Source organism: Pelophylax lessonae, assembly GCF_965119305.1.
Source record: "Pelophylax lessonae genome assembly, chromosome: 9".
Classification (NCBI taxonomy): Eukaryota; Metazoa; Chordata; class Amphibia; order Anura; family Ranidae; genus Pelophylax; species Pelophylax lessonae.
The window spans coordinates 259961928-259982482 of record NC_138776.1 but is presented as its reverse complement, the minus strand read 5'-3'; the positions used below and the strand labels follow the sequence as shown (position 1 = coordinate 259982482).

Sequence of the window (20555 nt, the reverse complement as noted above, 5' to 3'; positions counted from 1 at the left end):
TAATACACAATGAATGGAAGCCATGTGTGTCTGTACCATGTGATCACTGTGACCAACCACAGAGATCAACACAATATTACATAATAAATGGAAGCCAGGTCTGTCTGCACCATGTGATCACTGTGACCAATCACAGAGATAAAAAACACAACAATGCACAATGAATGGAAGCCATATCTGTCTGTACCTTGTGATCACTGTGACCAATTACAGAGATCAACACAATACTACACAATGAATAGAAGCCATGTCTGTCTGTACCATGTGATCACTGTGACCAAATACAGAGATCAACACAATAATAAACAATACATGGAAGCTATGTCTGTTTGGAACCATGTGATCACTGTGACCAATCACAGAGATCAACACAATACTACACAATGAGTAGAAACCATCCATTGTGTACAATTGTGATTGGTCACAGTGATCACATGGTACCGGCAGTGGCCCGGTACAGTGATCTGTCATCCCCTGTGTCTGGTGGACACAGCAGGTGACAGATCGTGCCACGGCGTGGCCCAATCCTGGGAGGACGTCGTATAACGCCCACCCGGGATGGGAGAGCCTCTGCCCTTCTGTCATATTACAAAAAGCGGGAAGCATTTAATTCAAGTCATGAAGAATACTTTATACTATTTATTTCTATATTGTTTTCCAACAGATGGATGCCATGTCTGGAATACCTCTGAAGGATATCGTATTCTGTCTACAGATTATAATACCGTCACTCAATATTCTCCAGGAGCCAATCACAGACCTAATCATTTGGGGGGATCAATGGATCCCTCTAATCCTGAGGAACTTTCTAAAAGATTACTTAGTGTTCCTCCAGATAAACATCTGAGCTCTTGTAGTGCAGGAAGATCAACAGATCCATTTAATCCCAAAGAACCTGCTTTCGGCTACGAAACAGAAAGTTCATTGTCATGTTCAGTGTGCGGGAAATCTTTCACTAAATACAGAAACCTCCTTAGGCACCAGAAAATTCACTCGGGAGAGCGTCCTTATTCATGCTCCGAGTGCGGGAAATGTTTCGTTCGGAATGAAGAACTTCGTAAGCATCAGAGAATTCACACAGGCGAGCGTCCCTGTTCATGTTCAGAGTGCGGGAAAGGTTTCTTTACAAAGCAAGACTTAGATAGACACCAGAGAATTCACACGGGCGAGCGCCCTTTCTCGTGTGCGGAGTGCGGGAAACATTTTACTACGAAAGGACAACTTTGTCGACACCAGAAGATTCACACAGGGGAGCGTCCTTATTCATGTTCGGAGTGTGGGAAAAGTTTTACTGTTGTTGGAAGCCTCCTTAGACACCTAAAAATGCACACGGGTGACAGATCCCTTTCGTGTTCAGAGTGCGGGAAATGTTTCATTCGGAGAGCACACCTTCTTATACACCAGAGAATTCACACAGGTGAGCATCTGTTTTCGTGTTCAGAGTGCGGGAAATGTTTCTCTACCAATCAAGACTTAAATAGACACCAGAGAATTCACTCAGGCGAGCGTCCTTTTTCATGTTCAGAGTGCGGGAAAGGTTTCTCTGCCAAGCAAGACTTAGATAGACACCAGAGAATTCATTCGGGCGAGCGTCCTTTTTCATGTTCGGAGTGCGGGAAAAGTTTCACTACAAAAGGACAACTTTGTCGACATCAGAGGATTCACACAGGGGAGCGTCCTTATTCATGTTCGGAGTGTGGGAAATGTTTTGCTGATGTTGGAAGCCTCCGTAGACACCTAAAAATGCACACAGGCGACCGACCTCATCTGTGTCCAGATTGCGGGAAAAGTTTCGTTCGGAGAGCACACCTTCTTATACACCAGAGAAGTCACACAGGCGAGCGTCCTTTTTCATGTTCAGAGTGCGGGAAATGTTTCCGCGCAAAAGCGCACCTTCAGACACACCAGAGAATTCACACAGGTGAGCGTCCTTATTCGTGTTCGGAGTGTGGGAAAGGTTTTGCTGATGTTGGAAGCCTCCGTAGACACCTAAAAATGCACGCGGGCGACCGACCTTATATATGTTCAGAGTGCGGGAAATGTTTCGTTCGGAGGGCACACCTTCTGATACACCAGAGAAGTCACACAGGCGAGCGCCCTTTTTCGTGTTCGGAGTGCGGGAAATGTTTCCGTGCAAAAGCGCACCTTCAGGCACACCGGAGAATTCACACAGGCGAGCATCTTTTTTCATGTTGAGTGCGGGAAATGTTTCAAATGTAAAAAAAAAAAAAATTCTTAATCACCAGCGAGTTTTTCATGTTTGGACTGTGAGAAATATGGTGGAACTGTTTAGTCCATGGAACAATTATATGCTTGATAAAATTTGTGATTAAAGGGGTGATAAGACTGATAAGTCTCCTGCTGATTCTTCCGTTTCTCTATAATATAAAATGTGAATCCAGCAAGAAGTGCAAAGAATACCCAACCACATGCAAGATGCAATCATAAAAATAATGTACATGGGAATCAATTGGGCAATCATGAAAATACTGTACATGGGGAAACAAATGGAGAATCATGAAAATACTGTACATGGGGAAACAAATAGAGAATCATGAAAATACTGTACATGGGGAAACAAATAGAGAATCATGAAAATACCGTACATGGGGAAACAAATAGAGAATCATGAAAATACTGTACACAGGGAAACAAATGGGCAATCATAAAAATACTGTACATAGGGAAACAAATTGGAAATGATAAAAATACTGGACATGGGGAAACAAATAGGCAATCAGGAAAATACTGTACATAGGGAAACATATGGGAAATCATAAAAATACTGTACATGGGGAAACGGGCAATCATAAAAATAGTGTACATGGGGAAACGGGCAATTATGAAAATACTGTACATGGGGAAACAAATGGGCAATCATGAAAATACTGCATATGGGGAAACAAATGGGCAATCCTAAAAATACTGTACATGGGGAAACAAATGGGCAATCATGAAAATGCTGTACATGGGGAAACAAATGGGCAATCATAAAAATACTGTACATGTGGAAACAAATTGGCAATCATCAAAATACTGTACATGGGAAATAAATGGGCAATCATAAAAATACTGTACATGGGAAACAAATGGGCAATCATAAAAATACTGCACATGGGAAACAAATGGGCAATCATAAAAATACTGCACATGTGAAACAAATAGGCAATCGTAAAAATACTGTATATGGGAAATAAATTGGCAATCATAAAAATACTGCACATGGGAAACTTATGGGCAATGATAAAAATACTGTAAATGGGAAACAAATGGGCAATCATAAAAAAACTGCACATGGGAAAACAAATGGACAATCATAAAAATACTGTACATGGCAAATAAATAGGCTATCATAAAAATACTGCACATGGGAAACAAATGGGCAATCATAAAAATTCTGCACATGGGAAACAAATGGGCAATCAAAAATACTGTACATGAGAAATACATGGGCAATCATAAAAATACTGTACATGAGAAATAAATGGGCAATCATAAAAATACTGCACATGGGAAACAAATGGGCAATCATAAAAATACTGTACATGGGAAATAAATGGGCAATCATAAAAATACTGTACATGGGAAATAAATGGGCAATCATAAAAATACAGTACATGGGGAAACACTTGGTCAATTATGAAAATATTGTACATGGGGAAACAAATAGGCAATCATAAAAATACTGTACATGGGGAAACAGATGGGCAATCATGAAAATACTGTACATGGGAAATAAATAGGCTATCATGAAAATGCTGTACATGGAGAAACAAATGGGCAATCATAAAAATACTGTACATGGGAAATAAATAGGCTATCATGAAAATGCTGTACATGGGGAAACAGATGGGCAATCATGAAAATACTGTACATGGGAAATAAATAGGCTATCATGAAAATGCTGTACATGGAGAAACAAATGGGCAATCATGAAAATACTGTACATGGGAAATAAATAGGCTATCATGAAAATGCTGTACATGGAGAAACAAATGGGCAATCATAAAAATACTGTACATGGGAAATAAATAGGCTGTCATGAAAATGCTGTACATGAAACACACTGGCAATTATGAAATAACTGCACATGGGGAAACAGAAGAGGAACATGAAAATACTGTACAAGGGGAAACACTTGGCCAATTATGAGAATACTGTACATGGAGAAACAAATGGGCAATCATGAAAATACTGTACATGGGAAATAAATGGGCAATCCTAAAAATACTGCATATGGGAAATAAATGGGCAATCATAAAAATACTGCACATGGGAAATAAATGGGCAATCATGAAAATATTGTACATGGGAAATAAATGGGAAATCATGAACATACTGTACAGTACATGGGAAATAAATGGGCAATCCTAAAAATAATGTACATGGGAAACAAATGGGAAATCATGAAAATACTGTACATGTGAAATAAATAGGCTATCATAAAAATACTGCACTGGGAAATAAATGGGCAATCATGAAAATACTGTACACGGGGAAACAAATTGGCAATAATAAAAATACTGTACGTGGGAAATAAATAGGCTATCATAAAAATACTGCACATGGGAAACAAATGGGCAATCGTAAAAATACTGTAGATGGGGAAACAAATGGGCAATCATGAAAATACTGTACATGGGGAAACACTTGGTCAGTTATGAAAATACTGTACATGGGGAAACACTGAAGGGCAATCATAAAAATACTGTACACGGGGAAACGGGCAATCATGAAAATACTGTACATGGGGAAACAAATGGGCACTCATAAAAATACTGAACATGGGGAAATACAGAAGGACAATCGGGAAAATACTGTACATGGGAAAACACATGGGGAAACAAATGGGCAATCATGAAAATACTGTACATGGGGAAACACATGGGGAAACAAATAGGCAATCATGAAAATACTGTACATGGGGAAACACATGGGGAAACAAATAGGCAATTATGAAAATACTGTACATGGGGAAACACAGAAGGACAATCGGGAAAATACTGTACATAGGGAAACAAATGGGCAATCATAAAAATACTGTACATGGGGAAATACAGAAGGACAGTCAGAAAAATACTTTACATGGGGAAACAGATAGGGAAGCTAATGGGCAATCATAAAAATACTGTACATGGGTAAATAAATAGGCAATCGTGAAAATACTGTACATGAGGAAACACACTGGCAATAATGAAAATACTGCACATGGGGAAACAGAAGAGGAACATGAAAATACTGTACATGGGGAAACAAATGGGCATTCATGAAAATACTGTACAAGAGGAAAGAACTAGGCAATCATAAAACTACTGTATGCCAGCAACAAAGAAGCAATAAGGAAAACAAGGAAATTGCAAGGGTTGCACATCAGATAAAACCCTCCTGCAAAGAGTAGAAGCAGCCTCAGCCTGGAATCTGTCCAGGCCATGTCCTCAGGGCTGCTGTTAGTAATCGCGGGGCCCCGTACAGACTACCTAGCAGGGCCCCCCCAAGAAAATATTAAAGATATATTTAGCTAAAATTACAACAAAATCACTATTAGCAGACACAAATATAACATAACTCACATAATTCCTGCAAAATCTAAAAGAAAAAAACATGTTAATAAATAAAAATTAAGATGAGATGAAAATAATATACAGACTGGGCAGTTGGAGCTCCAGAATCAGAGAGAGAGAAACAAAGTTACAAATAAACTCCTCAGCAGAGATAGCAGAGTTTGTGCTGGGAGGGGGGGCCCACACAGGGAGGGGGATTAGTGAGGGACAACTGTCTCTTTCTCAGCAGATAAAAGCTGATAGCAGGGAGAGGGACAGAGATCAGATTCAGGTGCTGGAGGAAGATTTCTGTATTTGTTGTCCATCACTAATCTCCCTCCCTGTGTGGGCCCCCCTGTGTGGTCGGGCCCCCTACAAGAGGGCTGGTGGTCCCCCCCTATCAGCGGCCCTGCATGTCCTGACACATATTGGCCCTGGACGAAACGCATCGGGACGTGGCCTGGACAGAGTCTAGGTTGAGGCTGCTTCTACTCTTAGTACACGAATTTTGTGTGATGTGCGGCCCTTGGGATTTCCTTTCTTTCCTTACGGATTTCCATGGGGCTGAGATGAGCCCTTTCCCTGCCTGCACTCCCAACGGTTGATAGCAGATGAGGACCCACTGGAGCCTAAAGCAGCACCCTCAATTTCTTTGTATGGGGTCACAACAAAGATGCAATGACAGTACAAAGCTAAGAAAAATCCAAGAATATCCAATCCAATCAGGACTTTTCTGTAATCAATGGACCTCTTTTATGAGTTGATATTGGATACTGCTTTTGTTGCATTTGATAAAAGAAATGGCTGTTCGTGTACAATTATTAAAACATTTGAAGCGTGGCGTGTTCATTTGTTATTCTGATTTTGTAAAATAAATAAGGAAACCCGACTTTTTCCACAGTTCTGACTTAGGCCATGTTATATACAAATAACCATAATTCTTTGATGATCGGTGATTGTAATGTGCTCACTTCATAGAGAGTCACCCATTGATGTTTTATGATCCATACAAAAAATCCAGAAGCTCCAGGTCCACACGTGTGCCAGCTGACATTTTAGGCTGCGTTCACACTTTCACATATCGATTTTGGTTGAGCGATTTGCATGTCGTTTCGTGGATCACACATAAGACAGCCCATTCGCTTCATTATTATTATTATTATTATTATTATTATTATTATATAGGCTTTAAAACTCTGGTCTGGCCACATCTGGAGTATTCTGTCCAGTTCTGGACGATGCCAATCCTCAGAAGGGATGTGCTGGAACTGGAAAGAGTCCAAAGAAGGTCAACTAAGCTAATTAGGGGATTGGAGGACCTAAATTATGAGGAGCGATTACAAGCACTCGATTTATTCTCCCTAGAGAAGAGACGCCTGAGAGGGGACATGATAGCGATTTACAAATACCTCAACGGTGATCTCAGCATAGAAAAACAACTATTCAGTCACAAGGAGTGCAAGAGAACACGAGGCCATACAATGCGATTCGAGGAGAAGTGATTTAACCTCAGGCTACGCAAAGGTTTTTTTTTTTACAGTAAGGGCTACAAGAGTGTGAAATTCTCTACCACAAATGGTAGTAACTGTGGGGAGTATGGCTACATTTTTCAAAGACTCTTGGACATACATCTCCAAGATCAAACATTCAGGGGTATGGAAAATGAATACGTCCACACACACCTACACAGGTCACCAGAACTAGTGTCCCCGTTGGAAGATTTCCACTCTATTACTTTTCTGGGGACTTTCACTTTCAACAATAACGGTAAACAGGACAAATAGAGGGGGGGGGGAATCTCCCTAGCAGGGGCACAGACAGAAATAAAAACCTGACAGGGGGTCTAATCCATCTCCTTTCTATCCAAAAAAAAAAAAAAAGCTTTACCTTTAGTTACACTTTCCAATATAATATAGTTTAAATTTATATTTTTAATTCTTCGGGTTTTTAGCTATTTGCCACTTTCAAAATTAAATCAAATGAAATTCATTTCATTGTTTTTATTCAGTTTGAACTCAGGAGTAACATCTGCCATGACATTTTACAATGCAGCAAAGTGTCTGTCAAGGCTTTGACAAACAACAGAGGTTGCAGTTTACAGATTCTCCACAAGGTGGTGATCTAACTTATTGTCAGTGAAAGAAAGGAAGTGATGTCAGAGTATAAAAAGGAAGTTCCGGGTGAAAGGTGAGTTGGGAGGAAGTAGAGAGGAGACATTGCTGGAACTGGCAGCAGAGGTAATAAGATATTATTTTATATTTACACCCAGTCACCCAAACCCCCCCCCCCCCATCATGTTTCGTCCTCTTCCTCCATATTCACTGTGACGTCTTTTATCTTTAACATCCAGAGCCTCTGGTTTATAGAGTAGATAAATCCTAAATATAGAACCATTTATCCAACTGTCCATCCAGAGCCTCTGGTTTATAGACCGAATACATCCTAAATATAGAACCATTTATCCAACTGTCCATCCAGAGCCTCTGGTTTATAGACCGGATACATCCTAAATATAGAACCATTTATCCAACTGTCCATCCAGAGCCTCTGGTTTATAGACCGGATACATCCTAAATATAGAACCATTTATCCAACTGTCCATCCAGAACCTTTTCAGCAATAGGTATAGGCGCCGCCCCTGAATCCGGGGACAGAATCGGGGACAGATGTGGTCCAGAGACAGTATCCTCAGTCCGGGAACTGTCTCCAGAAACCGGTGTTCCGTGAGAATAACCTACCCCGTGAGAAATGCCTACCCTCGTCACTTCCGGTGCACCTACGTCAGTGAACAGTTGAGGCGCTTACTAGTGCGCATGCTTGGAGGGTATGAAATGTTCACGGCAGTGTGTTATAACGTTAGAACGCATCACCACATTAAAACATCTCGGCTGCAATATGAGTCATCTCCGCTCCTACCCCTGTCACTTCCCTGATGTCAGCTACTAAATGTAAAAGCGGATCACGGAGCCGAGATCTCCGTGATTTACATTACATACACCCGCCGCCGCTTTTACATTTACTAGCCGAGATCAGGGAAGTGACAGTGGTAGGAGCGGAGATGACTCATGTTGCGGCCGAGCTGTTTTAATGTAACCGCAGCAACAGCTCATGCCGTTTAACGTTACAAACACTACCGTCAAAATGTCATACCCTCAGAGCATGCGCACTTCTCAGCTCCTCAGCTGTTCAATTAGGTCACCGGAGCTGTGAGCATGCGCACTGCTACGCTGCTCAGCTGTTCCTGACAGGAAGTGACGAGGGTAGGCATTTCTCACGGAACACCGGGGACGTCTGGTCACCCTAGTTTATAGACCAGATACATCCTAAATATAAAACCATTTATCCAACTGTTCATCCAGAGCCTCTGGTTTATAGACCAGATACATCCTAAATATAAAACCATTTATCCAACTGTTCATCCAGAGCCTCTGGTTTATAGACCAGATACATCCTAAATATAAAACCATTTATCCAACTGTTCATCCAGAGCCTCTGGTTTATAGACAGGATACATCCTAAATATAGAGCCATTTATCCAACTGTCCATCCAGAGCCTCTGGTTTATAGACCGGATACATCCTAAATATAAAACCATTTATCCAACTGTCCATCCAGAGCCTCTGGTTTATAGACCAGATACATCCTAAATATAGAACCATTTATCCAACTGTCCATCCAGAGCCTCTGGTTTATAGACCGGATACATCCTAAATATAGAACCATTTATCCAACTGTCCATCCAGAGCTTCTGGTTTATAGACCAGATACATCCTAAATATAGAACCATTTATCCAACTGTCCATCCAGAGCCTCTGGTTTATAGACCGGATACATCCTAAATATAAAACCATTTATCCAACTGTTCATCCAGAGCCTCTGGTTTATAGACAGGATACATCCTAAATATAAAACCATTTATCCAACTGTTCATCCAGAGCCTCTGGTTTATAGACCGGATACATCCTAAATATAGAACCATTTATCCAACTGTCCATCCAGAGCCTCTGGTTTATAGACCAGATACATCCTAAATATAGAACCATTTATCCAACTGTCCATCCAGAGCCTCTGGTTTATAGACCAGATACATCCTAAATATAGAACCATTTATCCAACTGTCCATCCAGAGCCTCTGGTTTATAGACCGGATACATCCTAAATATAGAACCATTTATCCAACTGTCCATCCAGAGCCTCTGGTTTATAGACCAGATACATCCTAAATATAGAACCATTTATCCAACTGTCCATCCAGAGCCTCTGGTTTATAGACCAGATACATTCTAAATATAGAACCATTTATCCAACTGTCCATCCAGAGCCTCTGGTTTATAGACCGGATACATCCTAAATATAGAACCATTTATCCAACTGTCCATCCAGAGCCTCTGGTTTATAGACCAGATACATCCTAAATATAGAACCATTTATCCAACTGTCCATCCAGAGCCTCTGGTTTATAGACCAGATACATTCTAAATATAGAACCATTTATCCAACTGTCCATCCAGAGCCTCTGGTTTATAGACCGGATACATCCTAAATATAGAACCATTTATCCATCTTGTCTCGGTTTTCTTAGCTCTCACAAATGCGATGGACACTATGGTTTCTATGGACATAGAAAATAGCTGGAAAAGCATTTGTTTTATTCTTAAACCAGTAAGGATCACAGTAAAGTCAGAGGGCCAAGTGCAGCCTATAAAACATCAGTTTGAGTTGCCTGATCTAACGCTTCTATCCAAACCTAAAATGAGAGGTTTTAGTTGGAGTTGCACTTGAAAATAAATCTCTTCTTTCAGACCATAGGCATGAGGCCTGTAGTATAGTACAACAAGAGGTCCAAGAGAAACCTATGAGAACTATGGAGGAACATTATGGGGACATTTTTCATCCCAGTATAGTTCAAATAATTATGAGTTTATTTATTGACAGAGAGGGGTGTTCTGTATAGATCACATGACCAAATCGGTAAGGATGGACCAAGACCAAAGCCAAGTGACTGAGAGGATATTGGACCTCACACTGGAGATTATTTACCTGCTGACCGGAGAGGTGAGGAGGATTCTGGGAGGTCACATGACATCACGCCTATCTCTTAAAAAAACAGACCTGACCGGAGAGGTGTGGAGGATTCTGGGAAGCCGTCGGTGATTATTTTCTCATTTTATGCAGGATTATAAAATAGTGAAGAAGATGTCTGGCGACCCTTTAACACCCAACAGCTGTCTTCATGAGGCATCACCCATTACAGCGTCTCCGCCTCGCTGCCTGACATCTGAGAGAAAAGAGAAGAAGATTCTAAATGTCATTCGGAAGATCATTGAGTTGCTGACAGGAGAGGTGAGCGGTGCCGGGAATTCTGGGACATTATCCAGTAACAGACAAGGGATGTGTCTGGATGGTGACTGTATCATTGTGTGTGTCAGGTTCCTATAAGGTGTCAGGATGTCACTGTCTATTTCTCCATGGAGGAGTGGGAGTATTTAGAAGGACACAAGGATCTCTACAAGGACGTCATGATGGAGAATCGGCCGCCCCTCACATCACCGGGTAAGAGGAGACTTTATTGTAAAGGAGAGAGCAGTACGGAGGGTCCACCTAGATCCCCCATCATCTGATAAACACATAGAAACAATGTATTCAGTCAGTGTGTGTGTTTCCTACAGATGGATCCAGTAATGGGAACCCACCAGAGAGATGTCCCCGTCCTCTGTATTCCCGGGACTCCTCACCCGAAGATCACACCATCCCTCACCATCATCAGGTAGATGGATCCAGTAATGGGAACCCACCAGAGAGATGTCCCCGTCCTCTGTATTCCCGGGATTCCACACAGGAAGGTCACACCATCCCTCACCATCATCAGGTAGATGGATCCAGTAATGGGAACCCACCAGAGAGATGTCCCCGTCCTCTGTATTCCCGGGATTCCACACAGGAAGGTCACACCATCCCTCACCATCATCAGGTAGGTGGGACTGAGCATGTAGACCTAAAAATGTATTCTAAGCTTTTAGATGACATTCTTCTGTGTAATCTCCTTTTTGGGTTTTTTTTTCTTTTGTACTTTATTTTGGGTTCAGGATGAAGAACTGAAAGACCTCAATATTGTGATTAAAGAGGAAGAAGAAGAGACGTTGGTGAGTGGAGATCAGCAGTCTATGGAGGAGGAGGAGATGATTATGAAAAGTAAAGAATCTTCTCTACATATGGACACAGGTAAGTAATAAATAATTCCATGTCCTCAGTCCCGAATAGGGCGTACAAATATTTAAGGAAGTTGTAGGAAGCTCCATGGGAAACCGGAACTCTTGGAGATTCTACATGCTCTAAGACAGCATGTGGCACAGTCCTTCAGTGATCTTATGGAGTTCCGCATTTCAGCTTGTGCTGCTGGTCTTTTTATTTGGAAAGTTTGGGTAGCCATTTCCAAATGGGTCTATCTCTTTACCTCTTCCTTTCTACATCAGTTTCTATGAGAGAAGCATTTTTTTAACTCCAAACTCTAGAAGGCACTGTAGTATCATATATGCCATGGGTCAAACAGGTCAAAAGATTGAACGTTTGTTAATCTCTATTGACATAGCTTTGGGTCCATTGTTTGACCTCCTAATAAAACAATAGCAAAAGTTGAAATTGTGTACTTTGCTTAGATATACAACAATTTTGGCTATTTTCTTATTCGATTAGAAAAGACAGCATGTGGCACAGCCCTTCTTTAAACTTATGGAGTTCCCCATGTTTCTGCCCTTTTTATTTAGAAAGTTTAGGTTGGCATTTCCATATAGGTATATCCCTTTTACCTTCTAATTTTTACATCCGTTTCTGTGAGAGAACCATTTTTTTTAAACTCCAAACTCTAGATGGCAGTTTAGTATCATTCATTTCATGGGTCAAATACAGTATGTCAAACGGTCAAACAATTGCTAATCTCTATTGACATAGCTCTAGGTCCAATGTTTGGCAGGAGCTCCTATAAAACAATGGTAATAGTTAAAATTGTGTACTTTGACCAGATATACCAGTTCCCCTTTTCAGCTTGTGCTGCTGTTTTTTTATTTAGAAAGTTTAGGTAGCCATTTCCACATGGGTACATCCCTTTACTTCACTTTCAATGAGAGAAGCATTTTTTTTAAACTCCAAACTCTAGATGGCACTTTAGTATGCCATGGGTCAAATATGTCAAAAAGTCAAACTATTGGTAATATCCATTGACATAGCTTTGGGTTAATGTTTGACAGGAGCTTCTATAAAACAAGGGTAATAGGTAAAATTGTGTACTTTGACCAGATATACAACAATTTTATCAATTTTCTTATTGTATTAGAAAAGACAGCATGAGGCACAGCCCTACTTTGATCTGATCGAGTTCCCCTTTTTCAGCTTGTGCTTCTGCCCTTTTATTTAGAAAGTTTAGGTAGCCATTTCTACATGGGTACATCCCTTTACCTCTTTCTTTTTACTTTAGTTTCTATGGGAGAAACATTTTTTAAACTCCAAACTCTAGATGGCACTTTAGTATGCCATGGGTCAAAAAGTCAATCTATTGGTAATCTCCATTGACATTAGTGTTTGACAGGAGCTACTAATAAAACAATAGCAAATGTTAAAATTGTGTACTTTGACCAGATATACAACAATTGTATATATTTTCTTTTTGTATTAGAAAAGACAGCATGTGGCACAGCCCTACGTTGATCTTATTGACTTCCCCTTTTTCAGCTTGTGCTGCTGTTTTGTTTTTTTTTATTTAGAAAGTTTAGGTAGCCATTTCCACATGGGTATATCCCTTTACCTCTTTCTTTTTACTTCAGTTTCTATGAGAGAAACATTTTATAAACTCTAAACTCTAGATGGCACTTTAGTATGCCATGGGTCAAATATAGTATGTCAAAAGGTCAAACTATTGCTAATCTCTATTGACATAGCTTTAGGTCCAATGTTTGACCGGAGCTCCTAAATAAACAATGACAAAAGTTGAAATTGTGTACTTTGACCAGATATACAACAATTTTATTCATTTTCTTATTGTATTAGAAAAGACAGCATGTGGCACAGCCCTACTTTGATCTGATCGAGTTCCCATTTTCCGCTTGTGCTGCTGTTTTTTTACTTAGAAAGTTTAGGTAGCCATTTCCACATGGGTACATCCCTTTACCTCTTTCTTTTTACTTCACTTTCAATGAGAGAAGCATTTTTTAAACTCCAAACTCTAGATGGCACTTTAGTACGCCATGGGTCAAAAAGTCATACTATTGGTAATCTCCATTGACATAGCTTTAGATCCAATGTTTGACAGGAGCTTCTATAAAACAATGGTAATAGGTAAAATTGTGTACTTTGACCAGATATACAACAATTTTATCAACTTTCTTATTCGATTAGAAAAGACAGCATGAGGCACAGCCCTTCTTTAAACTTATGGAGTTCCCTTTTTCAGCTTGTGCTTCTGCCCTTTTATTTAGAAAGTTTAGGTAGCCATTTCCATATGGGTATATCCCTTTACCTTCTCATTTTTACATCAGTTTCTGTGAGAGAAGCATTTTTTTTTAAACTCCAAACTCTAGATGGCACTTTAGTACGCCATGGGTCAAAAAGGTCAAACTATTGGTAATCTCCATTGACATAGCTTTGGGTTTAGTGTTTGACAGGAGCTCCTAAATAAAAAAATGGCAAAGGTTAAAATTGTGTACTTTGCCCAGATTTACTAAATTACTAACTAGATTATTATTATTATTATTATTAGATTATTATTATTATTATATAAATTATTAACTAGATTACTAAAGTATGCCATGGGTCAAATATGTCAAAAAGTCAAAACTATTGGTAATCTCCGTTGACATAGCTTTGGGTTTAGTGTTTGACAGGAGCTCCTAAATAAAAAAATGGCAAAGGTTAAAATTGTGTACTTTGCCCAGATTTACTAAATTACTAACTAGATTATTATTATTATTATTATTAGATTATTATTATATAAATTATTAACTAGATTACTAAAGTATGCCATGGGTCAAATATGTCAAAAAGTCAAAACTATTGGTAATCTCCGTTGACACAGCTTTGGGTTTAGTGTTTGACAGGAGCTCCTAAATAAAAAAATGGCAAAGGTTAAAATTGTGTACTTTGCCCAGATTTACTAAATTACTAACTAGATTATTATTATTATTATTATTATTAGATTATTATTATTATTATATAAATTATTAACTAGATTACTAAAGTATGCCATGGGTCAAATATGTCAAAAAGTCAAAACTATTGGTAATCTCCGTTGACACAGCTTTGGGTTTAGTGTTTGACAGGAGCGTCTATAAAACAAGGGTAATAGTTAAAATTGTGTACTTTGACCAGATATACAACAATTTTATATATTATCTTATTGTATTAGAAAAGACAGCATGAGGCACAGCCCTACGTTGATCTTATTGACTTCCCCTTTTTCAGCTTTGTGCTGCTGTTTTCTATTTTGGAAAGTTTAGGTAGCCATTTCTACATGGGTCAAAAAGTCAAACTATTGGTAATCTCCATTGACATAGCTTTGGGTTTAGTGTTTGACAGGAGCTCCTAATAAAACAATGGCAAAGGGTATAATTTTGTACTTTGCCCAGATATACAACAATAGTATCCATTTCCTTGTATTCTAAGACAGCATCTGCAAACTATTGCTAATCTCTATTGACATAGCTTTAGATCCAATGTTTGACAGGAGCTTCTATAAAACAATGGTAATAGTTAAAATTGTGTACTTTGACCAGATATACAACAATTTTATCAATTTTTTTTATTGTATTAGAAAATACAGCATGTGGTACAGCCCTACTTTGATCTGATCGAGTTCCCCTTTTCAGCTTGTGCTGCTGTTTTTTTATTTAGAAAGTTTAGGTAGCCATTTCCACATGGGTACATCCCTTTACCTCTTTCTTTTTACTTCAGTTTCTATGAGAGAATCATTTTATAAACTCTAAACTCTAGATGGCACTTTAGTATGCCATGGGTCAAATATAGTATGTCAAAAGGTCAAACTATTGCTAATCTCTATTGACATAGCTTTAGGTCCAATGTTTGACCGGAGCTCCTAATAGAACAATGACAAAAGTTGAAATTGTGTACTTTGACCAGATATACAACAATTTTATTAATTTTCTTATTGTATTTGAAAATGGAGCATGTGGCACAGCCCTACTTTGATCTTATTGACTTCCCCTTTTTCAGCTTGTGCTGCTGTTTTTTATTTAGAAAGTTTAGGTAGCCATTTCCACATGGGTACATCCCTTTACCTCTTTCTTTTTACTTCAGTTTCTATGGGAGAAACATTTTTTAAACTCCAAACTCTAGATGGCACTTTAGTACGCCATGGGTCAAAAATTCAAACTATTGGTAATCTCCATTGACACAGCTTTGGGTTTAGTGTTTGACAGAAGCTCCTAATAAAACAATGGTTGAAATGATGTACTTTGCCCAGATATACAACAATTGTATATATTTCCTAATTATATTTTCTAATACAATAAGGAAATAGATAAAATTTTTAATATCAAAGAAGGGTTGTGCCACATGCTGTCTTTTATAAGACAGCATGTGGCAAAGTCCTTCAGTGATCTTATGGAGTTCCGCATTTCAGCTTGTGCTGGTAGTCTTTTTATTTGGAAAGTTTGGGTAGCCATTTCCACATGGGTCGTTTGGGTGGCCATTTCCACATGGGTCGTTTGGGTGGCCATTTCCGCATGGGTCGTTTGTGGCTATTTATATGGGTCGTTTGGGTAGCCATTTCCACATGGGTCGTTTGGGTAGCCATTTCCACACGGGTCTATCTCTTTACATCTTCCTTTCTAAACCAGTTTCTATGAGTGTGTTATTATATTTTCTAATACAATAAGGAAATAGATAACATTTTGAAGATCAAAGAAGGGTTGTGCCACATGCTGTCTTTTTTAAGACCGCATGTGGCAAAGTCCTTCAGTGATCTTATGGAGTTCCGCATTTCAGCTTGTGCTGGTGGTCTTTTTATTTGGAAAGTTTGGGTAGCCATTTCCACTTGGGTCATTTGGGTGGCCATTTCCACATGGGTCGTTTGGGTGGCCATTTCCACATGGGTCGTTTGAGTGGCCATTTCCACATGGGTCGTTTGGGTAGCCATTTCCACATGGGTCGTTTGGGTGGCCATTTCCTCATGGGTCGTTTGGGTGGCCATTTCCTCATGGGTCGTTTGGGTGGCCATTTCCACATGGGTCGTTTGGGTAGCTATTTCCACATGGGTCGTTTGGGTGGCTATTTCCACATGGGTCGTTTGGGTGGCCATTTCCTCATGGGTCGTTTGGGTGGCCATTTCCACATGGGTCGTTTGGGTAGCTATTTCCACATGGGTCGTTTGGGTGGCCATTTCCTCATGGGTCGTTTGGGTGGCCATTTCCTCATGGGTCGTTTGGGTGGCCATTTCCACATGGGTCGTTTGGGTAGCTATTTCCACATGGGTCGTTTGGGTGGCTATTTCCACATGGGTCATTTGGGTGGCCATTTCCTCATGGGTCGTTTGGGTGGCCATTTCCTCATGGGTCGTTTGGGTGGCCATTTCCACATGGGTCGTTTGGGTAGCTATTTCCACATGGGTCGTTTGGGTGGCTATTTCCACATGGGTCGTTTGGGTGGCTATTTCCACATGGGTCGTTTGGGTAGCCATTTCCACATGGGTCGTTTGGGTGTTCATTTCCACATGGGTCGTTTGGGTAGCTATTTCCACATGGGTCGTTTGGGTGGCTATTTCCACATGGGTCGTTTGGGTGGCTATTTCCACATGGGTCGTTTGGGTAGCCATTTCCACATGGGTCGTTTGGGTGTTCATTTCCACATGGGTCGTTTGGGTGGCCATTTCCACATGGCTCTTTTGGGTAGCCATTTCCACATGGGTCGTTTGGGTAGCCATTTCCACATGGGTCGTTTGGGTGGCCATTTGCACATGGGTCGTTTGGGTGGCCATTTCCACATGGGTCGTTTGGGTGGCCATTTCCACATGGGTCGATTGGGTAGCCATTTCCACATGGGTCGTTTGGGTGGCCATTTCCACATGGGTCTATCTCTTTACCTCTTCCGTTCTACATCAGTTTCTTTGAGTGTGTGCGTTGTTCCAATGGCATTTGTTCAATAAATGCTCACTCAAAAAAACTGATCAGCATATATGAGGCATAAAGAGTACTTCATGGAGGCAATGTCTAGAATATCTCTGAGGGACATCCTTTCTTCTCTCCAGATTATGATGACATCCCACAATACCTTCCAGGAGTAAATGCCAATAGAAAAAGTATACAGAGATCAATGGATCCCTCCCATCTTTGGAAACCATCTGATATATCACATACTGTAACTCCAGATATACATCTGAGATCTCACAGTACAGAGAGGTCAACGGATCCATCCAATCCCAAGGAGTTTTCCTTAAGTCGTGAAGGGGTTTACGCAGGAGAGAGTTCATGGTCCTGTTCGGTGTGCGGGAAATTTTTCGGTAAAAACTGTGACCTTCTTAGACATCAGAGAATTCACACAGGGGAACGTCCCTATTTATGTTCAGAGTGCGGGAAAAGTTTCAGTCAGAAAGGAAGCCTTCTTAGACACCAGAGAATTCACACGGGCGAGCGTCCTTATTCATGCCCAGAGTGCGGAAGATGTTTCAATCAGAAGGGAAGCCTTCTTAGACACCAGAGAAGCCACACAGGTGAGTGTCCGTATTTATGTTTGGTGTGCGGGAAATGTTTTGCTGAGAAAAAAGCACTTCTTATACACCAAAGGATTCACTCGGGAGAGCCTTTTTATTGACGTTCAGAAGGCAGGAGATGTTTTATTTACAATAGAGACTGTCTTGAACTCTAGAGAATGTACACAACTGAGTGTCCCTATTCATGTGTAAGAGTGCGGGAAATGTTTCTTTATGAAACAAGAGATGCTTATACACCGGAGATGTCACACGGGTGAGCGTCCTTTCTCATGTTCAGAGTGTGGAAAATGTTATATTCACATAAGAGACCTCCTTACACACCTGCGAGTTTGCATGGGTGACCTTCCCTATTCATGTCCAGAGTGCGGGAAATGTGTTATTCAGAAAAGGAATCTTCTTATACACCAGAAAAATCACACTGGTGATCATCCTTAGTCATGTCCAGAGTGCGGGAAATGTGTTATTCAGAAAAGGAATCCTCTTACATACCAGAAAAATCACACTGGTAATCATCCTTAGTCATGTCCAGAGTGCGGGAAATGTGTTATTCAGAACAAGAATCCTCTTCCATACCAGAAAAATCACACTGGTAATCATCCTTAGTCATGTCCAGAGTGCGGGAAATGTGTTTTTCAGAAAAGGAATCTTCTTACACACCAGAAAAATCACACTGGTGGTCATCCCTATTCCTGTCCAGAGTGCGGGAAAATGTTTTATACAGAAAATGAATATTTTTACACACCAGAAAAATCACACTGGTGATTACCCTTATTCATGTCCAGAGTGCGGGAAATGTGTTTTTTTTATAAAAATAATCTTGTACACCAGAACACACCAGAAAAATCCACACTGGTGATTACCCTTATTCATGTCCAGAGTGCGGGAAATGTTTTATACAAAAAATGGCGAGTGCCCCTATTTTTAGAGGGAAATGTTTCCTACAAAAGAACACTTAATTCGACACCAGACAGTTAGCACAGGTGATGGACCTCATTTATGTCCAGAGTGTGGGAAATGTTTTTTATTCGTGAAGGAAACCTTCCTATACACCAGAGGGTCACACAGGGAAAGGAGCCTGTAGGATGCATTGTTGGACACAAGGGAAAGAGACTTTTTCTTTTTATGTTCAATGTGCGGGAAATGTTTTACATCTGAAGGAAATATAATTGGACATCAGAGAACACACTAAAAAACAAAAGAGGGCGCACCAGCCTGATGCACTGTGCCGCAGTATTTATTAGTTAGAAATCTAAGCTAATAATTCAAACGTATGAGAAAAATCACTTATCAAGCCTCGCCTGTAGCCCAGTAGTTCTAGACTCAGCAGGGTCCAAAATATGGGGGACCTCACCAGGATATCGACTGGCCGACGCGTTTCATCAGATCCCAGGGCTACAGACGAGTGACTCAAAAAGCTCACAACAGTTCCCGTCTCTCTTTCTGCCAGCCATTGGGGTGTCCTCTTTCTTCTTTTTGCATCTCTATGATATGAAGTAAAAAACCAACAGGTACAATAGGAGCCCTCATAATGAATGCGGCAGATATGTAGACCAAGGAACTGTAGAGATATGAGGGAACATTTGCAATCCCACGAGCCTCATATTCTCTAGGGTGAGGATAGAGCCAAGTATCTGCATCACAGAGTGTTGGAGTGTTGTTCTTTAGGGTGTGGTTTGATAACTATAAACCTGTAGGGATTAAAGCTAAACTCCAGGAAATTAGCAACATTGTAAAAAGGTCAGGCCTACTATGAGTTAAGTCTTATGAGGTGCCTGCTACCTCATGGACTTACCTCTTTACTTACCTACGTAACTCCTGGAGCTTCAGCACTGGATGCTCTGTTCTCAGCTCCTTTTAAGTGTAGAGTCGATGCAGCTGCTATGCCCCCCTCTCCTCCTGCCCAATCACAGAAGCCTTTGCATTATGTGAACTAATTCACAAAATACAAAGGCTTCTGTGAATGGGCAGCAGAGGGAAGGTGTGGGCACAGCTGCTATTTGTGCTTCTCTCCTCTCATTGCCCCAAGTGTCTTTACTTACCTAACTCCTGGAGCTTCAGCACTGCATTCTCTCTTCTCAGCTCCTTTTAAGTGTAGAGTCGATGCAGCTGATATGCCCCCTCTCCTCCTGCCAAATCACAGAAGCCTTTGCATTATGTGAACTAATTCACAAAATACAAAGGCTTCTGTGAATGGGCAGCAGAGGGAAGGTGCGAGTACAGCTGCTATGTGTGCTTCTCCCCTCTCATTGCCCCAAGTGTGTTCTCCGGGAGTGGAAAAAACCTCTCAGATGTAAATGATAGAG

General features: G+C 40.5%; 5 protein-coding genes across 5 annotated transcripts in view; 2 read left to right on the top strand and 3 right to left on the bottom strand.

The window, feature by feature from the left end:
• The window catches only part of LOC309564412 (uncharacterized protein), a 1531146-nt gene that overhangs the window by 317531 nt on the left and 1193060 nt on the right, over nucleotides 1-20555 (bottom strand).
• LOC309563458 (uncharacterized protein) overlaps nucleotides 1-20555 on the bottom strand; it is a 223901-nt gene that overhangs the window by 103370 nt on the left and 99976 nt on the right. The window lies entirely within an intron of this gene.
• LOC309562669 (uncharacterized protein) overlaps nucleotides 1-20555 on the bottom strand; it is a gene marked incomplete at both ends in the record, with an annotated part of 115231 nt that overhangs the window by 66122 nt on the left and 28554 nt on the right. The window lies entirely within an intron of this gene.
• The window catches only part of LOC309563464 (uncharacterized protein), a 45198-nt gene that overhangs the window by 6723 nt on the left and 17920 nt on the right, over nucleotides 1-20555 (top strand). The window contains exons 7-9 of the mRNA XM_082267855.1: nucleotides 17791-18340; nucleotides 18446-18505; nucleotides 18558-18673. Of these exons, the coding sequence (XP_082123981.1) occupies nucleotides 17791-18340; nucleotides 18446-18505; nucleotides 18558-18673 (726 nt within the window). The remainder of the gene's footprint in view (nucleotides 1-17790; nucleotides 18341-18445; nucleotides 18506-18557; nucleotides 18674-20555) is intronic.
• Nucleotides 559-15114, top strand: LOC309563465 (uncharacterized protein; the record flags this gene model as incomplete). Its single annotated transcript, XM_082267856.1, is given in 6 exon segments — nucleotides 559-2192; nucleotides 2194-2216; nucleotides 10123-10202; nucleotides 10476-10595; nucleotides 10716-10883; nucleotides 14935-15114. Coding segments are annotated over 6 exon segments (2205 nt in total).